The sequence below is a fragment of the Ascidia mentula genome, chromosome 7, assembly GCF_947561715.1.
Source record: "Ascidia mentula chromosome 7, kaAscMent1.1, whole genome shotgun sequence".
Classification (NCBI taxonomy): Eukaryota; Metazoa; Chordata; class Ascidiacea; order Phlebobranchia; family Ascidiidae; genus Ascidia; species Ascidia mentula.
In genome coordinates this window covers 3,446,669-3,453,454 of record NC_138572.1, presented here as the reverse complement: position 1 = coordinate 3,453,454, position 6,786 = coordinate 3,446,669, and the positions used below count along the sequence as shown (strand labels likewise).

Sequence of the window (6,786 nt, the reverse complement as noted above, 5' to 3'; positions counted from 1 at the left end):
GTGTCGAAAGTTGTGATTGAGACTTTTTCTGAATCAGGTACAACTATAAAGTTTACTATTCTACAGATGAAGCTGAATTAGCTACACAAATCACTGGATTGCATAATAAGTTTTATCCAAGACCACACTACAAGCAGATACCTTAATCGAATTTATCAACTTGCATTCTTATGCATGAGAAAATGACTTGAAATGACTGTAGGAATTAGCCAGTGCAAATCGGTGTTGTTTTTTCGTAATAGGAAACTTGCTGAAGTTGCTTTCCTCTGTGCTCACTTATTATGGTAATTAACGAATATATCAAAAGCAGCTTATGAAATGATTTTTGTAATAAAAACTGCTACGCATACGAATACATTAGCTTGATTGGGCACCGCAAAAACCAAGTATCGATAAAGGCCCCTATTTAAAGGCAATTTACAAACGGAGAATGCATTGGGGGCGCAGTCGGTCATAATATCAGGTGATGGGTTGCGACAGGTCGTATAGGACTTCAGTTATGACTACGTTTCCGTCAGGAAATGTTGACAACGTCTACCGCAGGTGGCAGCAAAAATAACACAGCCATTGAAGGCAAGCAAGCGTGACGAAAGCGAAAACAAGAGAATTCACCTTGGAGACGTCTAATTTGAACTCACGGTAACATTGTGACCCGTGCAGTGTGTATGAAAGCGTATTATTGTGAATGGGAAGCTTTTTGAGGCCAATTAGTTTTGTGACATGGTTGTGGTTTTCGGTGGATTTTAGACTTGTTTCAAAATCAATCTACATCGGACGCTTAATAATATCTGTTTGAATAAGAAACTGATTATTCCTGAGTAACCTATCATCTCCATTGCATCATCTCCGATTCCCAAGCCTTTATGTCCCGAAGTCTTTTTGCTTCATTCAAATGTTACCTGGCAACGGTGAAACAAGTAGCTATTTTTGTAATGTTTTCCTGGTGCGAGGAATGGCCTTGAATAGAGTATGGGTGTGTCATGACGCAGATACAACCACGCTAGGTCAATGTTACCCAAACAGCGTGAAGACGCTATTGTTTGCCATCTCCGCGGTTTTGAATTGCGTAATGGTTTGTGTTTCAACCTTTTAAGATAAATCTAATCATAAAAAATAACGTATTGTTGGGTGCAATATATTTGGAGTTTATAACTTTGAAAATGAAAGCCAAAGCCAAAATGCTGTTGATCATATTAGTAAACGTTTCGGACACATACTGGGTTCATCATCAGTACGTCGGGGTAATAAACGACTGAGCAGGCAGAAGGTAACAGCAGCAACAACAACGTATTGTGTTAGTAGGAAATACATAAACAACAAAATGCAATAAATAAAGCATTACAGAAAAAAATCATAACGCTTGCTGCAGATCCTTGACTTTTCAAATGAATAGACTTTTCAAAATAGAAAAAGCTATAAACAGCTGTGATTGTACAAAAGCTTTAAACACGTCAAAAATTCTGAAAGGGTGGGTTTGACATACCCAAATAGCCGACAGCAATGTAAACTTCGCCCTAAACAACCTTTACATGGGCATTTGATCGATGTAAGTGGCCGCCAATATTTGAGACATACCTTCATACCCTTTTGACCAACAATGGCCCGCTTTTGGGTGTGGTGACAGACTCGTGGGTAAAAGCCGTGCTTTTTACAGAGCCCGAAATTATGTTTGTGCAGTCGAATTGACTCATCGCTGTAGACAGGCTTAAAATATGTAAAAACTTGTTTTTATTTAAACAAGCAACTTTTTGCAGGTATAACGTTGAAGATTAAAGGCCTAAAATCTCCAGGTTTCGCCAATAGGCCAGCTACAGATACAAATTTACTGAACAAATATAATTTCGGATTGCTGACCAAGTTTTTTATAACTTATACTCTATTGCAGGTCCAAGTCGAACAGTGCACTGTGCACACAGCTACCTTTAAATACTGCATTGCTTACGATCTCATGGAAAGTAATATGTAATAAGATCACTGTAAATTTGATGCGAAATTAGGTGGACACAGGTAAACCAAAATGCTGAGCATTGTGTTTCTGTTTATTGGAATAGTGATCACTGGCTCCATGGCTGTGGATCCGGACGTTGGTAAGCATATAATGAGCGTAAACAAGTTGGTTTCGCGTAATCATCGCAGGAGGTTTTATCGTTATCCGGCACACTTAGTTATCTTTCACTTTACTATGCCACAATATTATGTGTAAATACTGTGCCATTGTGTAGTCCTGACCTGACTTAACCCAAAACAACTTAAAAGGTTTTAAATTGTGTCACATTATTGAAGCCATTGTTGCCCTTGATGTACATGCCAACATAATCGGTCTCGGGAGGGTGTATATTTTCACCGTGCATCGGGTTTATCCTGTGGACGAACTGGCGGCTCTCGAAACCTCTTTTCCTACGAGATTCGAAGATCTTGGTAGGTTGAAATTAAACCTTTATTTTCAAGGCATTGCTTTTATTGCATTATTAGCTTCTGACACTTAATAAATTTATGTTTAAATTCGAATATTATTTGATCCTAAAATTGGGTTCAAAGTTTACACATAAAGGTTATCTGGAAATACGTGTATTGCAATTAACTACACAAAATGACGACGTTTTCTTGCAATGAGCAATAAAACTGAGAACGTTTGCACAAGTTTGACTTTTCACATGCAAAAATGCCGCAGTATTAACGTATTGAAGTAATGAACCAATACAACAAGTGCAGCGAGTACATATTTAATCTGAAAACTTGTTTCAAGCATCAAATCCGTGTCGAGCATCTCACAGCGTTTGCGACGTCCACGCCAATTGCACTCTGATTACACCTTTTGCCGCACAATGCTCTTGTCCAGAAGGGTTCGTTCAAAACGCAAGTGTCAGCGCCTTTGAATCATCCGCCCTTGTCCCAGACGGCACGTCGTGTCCAGGTAACGTTTAGTATTTATATTGATCTGTGCAAATATTTCTACTGTAAAGGTGCAATAAGTGCGTTCCATTGAAATTGACCGATGTAAATACGTACTTAAGTACCAATTAGAATTGGTATTATTCATTCAGTTTCGCGGTAGTTTAGGTGTTTGGCGCAACAATACGACATATTCCATTCATATCTCCCTTGGTTTTATTTGCTAACGCCTGAGTATAATATGATGTGTGCAATGGTGTGACCTATATACGATACACATAGATTTTACCTTGCAAAGGGCATTACTATTTCGTCTTTTTCCTTTTGTTCAGATATTGACGAGTGTTCAACAGGTTCCCACAACTGTCACGCATTGGCAAGCTGTTCAAATTTTCCCGGGACTTTCCAATGCTCATGTGCAGTCGGTTTTACAGGGAACGCAGTCACTGAATGTGCAGGTACGTAAGTACATTCACACAACACATAGAAACGCAAACATATAGTTAGCAGCAAAGGTTTAAACGGTTGGAACTTATTACACAGTACTTTGTAATCTATCATTTAATATATTGCGTTGTCAGTTTCAGCACCTAATCGAATGTTAACATATGTTTTAATCCCCTATAGATGTGAACGAATGTGATCTTGACACACATAACTGTGACGACAACGCCACGTGTTCCAACACCAATGGAAGCTTTGTCTGTTCTTGCAATTTTGGCTTCACCGGGAATGGGGAAACCTGCGCAGGTAAAAGTAATACAATGCTAAGAATAATGTGGCAAACGTGGTTCATTGTGACATCTGTTAACTCAATTAATTTTCAATTTCAATTGAACTATGAACATAACATCAATAACAATATTTTTAGCTCTTAGCGAATGTCCGCCTAGTTTTTGTGACGTCAACGCGAAATGCTTTGTACAACCGAATTCTTCGTCCACTTTCTGCCAGTGCAAGCCTGGTTACATCGGAGATGGGAATACATCATGCACAGGTACAACAACAGCCCTTGTATTTTTAGGATGCTGCCTATAAAATATTATATTCCTACAACATAGAATTCAATTATTGAATTTGGTATGCGTCGGGGATCCATTTCTACAATTAGATTGGTGGTGACATAATTACATCTGTAACGTCATTTGTTTGCAGATGTAAACGAATGTGATGCCTTCGAACCGTGCGACCCTGTAGCTGATTGTATAAATACGAATGGCAGTTTTGAGTGCTCTTGTCCATCTTCCTATACCGGCAATGGGTTCACGTGTGTTGGTAAGAATAAAGACTTTAGGAGTTATTATTGGCATACAATTTTGGCAATTGCCACAGAACTTTGGTAACCTTTACAAAGGGATTGTGTAAAGCAAATGACAAACACATGCCTTTTTATACAATCACTGCGAGGTCAAGTTTGTATTTCGCTTTGTAATTGAACCAAACATGCAATACCAACCATGGGGTTTATTTCTAGATGTGAATGAATGTTTGCTGCTCTTGGGCGTTTGCCACGCAAACGCAACTTGCATCAACGTCCTGGGAAGTTTTCAGTGTCAATGCTTACCTGGATACACCGGGGATGGAAGATCGTGCGAAAGTAGGATATTTGGTTGCGTTTAAAGAGGTCTTTAGACCCAAAAAGCGTAACAATTGTCGTCGGTAATTGCGTCATTTTTTCAGGCACATGCTATTTAATCATCGTTAAACTGTCCTTCACAGTAAATTTACAAAGATTGCGTCAGTATGTATGTTTTTTCTAAGTTATAGGATGTGCGTTTGACATTTCAGCTGGGATTTTCCTTGACAAACATTTGGCACAACAACAGCTTTGTGGTTCAAACACTCCCCACATTTACGCGCATTCATTGTGACCGTATAGTTTGACGTATACCACTTTACTGTTCTATGAACGTCTTTTATGGTGAATCACCAAAGCGTGCAAGACTTCTGGCAGATCGACTAGCTTGTGCAATAAAAAGTTCTGTTCGATTATTTGCAATACAGTTTTCATGAACCTTCGTTCGCTACAATGAGTAAACAGTGGTTAGACACACACTTGCACGCAATGAAGCGGCGCTTACTGGCTTTTAAATCACAATTGAACCTACAATCAATCCAGCATATTGATCTATTTCAATTAGGCGTTTTATTGCAGAGATTACCTGCGATTATTTAACGCTGCAAGACATCTGCGACTTGAACGCAATTTGCGTTGATTCTTCGGAAGGAATTGTGTGTGAGTGTTCGGAAGGCTTCATTGGCAACGGGACAGTTTGTACAAGTAAGTAGGCAACAACCTATGTTGTGTCATTTTCAAATCTGGCTGAAAGGAAACGGTCTGATATTTACGGTAAAACACTGCATTCATCGGCCAAACACAACAGTCGCGCTAACCATGTATAATTGTAAAGGTAATAGGTTTCATTATTGACCACAAAAAGTTGCCCTTAGTAATGACGCAATGCATAACATGTCTTGAACCGAAATGTGTCTTACAAACAATCGTTGTTTGCCTTTTCTATAGGGAGACAACAGTGCGAGTTTATTTGGGAACCTTGTACGGAGAACGAGCAATGCCACAACCTTAATTCATCATTCGAGTGTCTCTGCAAGAAAGGATTCGTTAGAGAGAAAAGCGTCTGCGTACCTGGTAAGCAAATAGTGAAGGATATCTACAAAGACCACCCTAAATTGATTTGTAAAGTAACTTTCTCTTGCTACTGCCAGTATCTATAGTACCTAGTCGTATGTCGCAAAGCAAATTTGTCCCCATTGTGGCTGCAATCAATATCCAATTCCAAGTTTACAATTATACGTTTCCAGCTAACATTTAATCTATGTTTTAGCTGTGGAGGATTGCCATTACTGCCATGAAAGCTCTGAGTGCCACCCAATCGAAGATGTGTTTGTCTGTCGTTGTCCACGTGGTTTTATCGGGGATGGGGATGTGTGTACAGGTAGGTCTGACATACGATTGCGAGGACTTCCGTTTCGTGTATTTTCTTCTCTATAGCTCACGACAAAGCTTTGTTTCAATTATTCTGGTACAAAACAAAAAAGTGCATACTGGTCCCGAACATATTAAACCAGTTCCTAATTACAATGACATTACTATGGTTGGCGTTAGTAAAACTAAAGGTTACATGCAATGACATTGCAGACATAAGGAAGATATTCAAAGGACCTGGCTTTATTTTCCGAGCATTCTGGCTTGCACTGACACAAAATGTGAGAAGACGATCGTACCGACTCGCCAACCCCGACTTCAAGCTTCCAATATTTTTAAGATGGACTTTGTAAAAGTTTTGTCAGATGGCTTGTATCTGTAAAGAAACACAAGTCATGGCCTACATATAGGCACGAAACAGTACTAAAGGTTGAATTTGGTGTAGGAATGCCGGTCGTCAGCAACGTTGCAGAATTTTTAAAACTTGCTCATCTTGCTATATTTAAGGTTGAAGAAATTTGTTTAATGTTTACATGTTGCAATGTGGACTCTAACGAATGCCCCTCGTTTTTTTGCACTTACATTTTACTTACCGTTGAAGCCTAAATTTTCCATGTATTGTGTTGTACAATAAATTGGCTCTGTATGCATGCGAAATAGACACTTTTTCCACAACTAATGACAGGTATTCTAGCGTAACAAAAAATAAACAAACTATAGGCTTACGTAATTATATGCAATATACCCTGATACTACGTTTTATACCCCAGACGTGTTCAGGGTGAAAACAAAGAAAAACAATACGTGAAAGTTGTCAGGTAATAAGTTCCTCGCACTTTAAATTACTCGATAAAATGAGTGTTTAATTTCCAAAAATAAAGATACTTTTAGACCATTTCCTTGGCAACTGTTCCCACTCAATTGATGGACGAACTTGCGCCACCCGA

General features: G+C 38.9%; 1 protein-coding gene across 1 annotated transcript; it reads left to right on the top strand.

The window, feature by feature from the left end:
* Window positions 1–1,889: 1,889 nt before the first annotated feature.
* Window positions 1,890–6,520, top strand: LOC145908284 (uncharacterized). The gene is made up of 12 exons (XM_082995532.1): window positions 1,890–2,087; window positions 2,284–2,418; window positions 2,747–2,914; window positions 3,225–3,350; window positions 3,520–3,642; window positions 3,764–3,889; window positions 4,048–4,167; window positions 4,367–4,489; window positions 5,048–5,173; window positions 5,417–5,542; window positions 5,739–5,849; window positions 6,053–6,520. The coding sequence occupies exons 1-12, from the start codon at window positions 2,018–2,020 to the stop codon at window positions 6,190–6,192; spliced, it is 1,494 nt and encodes a 497-aa protein (XP_082851658.1). The 5' UTR covers window positions 1,890–2,017; the 3' UTR covers window positions 6,193–6,520.
* Window positions 6,521–6,786: the final 266 nt, after the last annotated feature.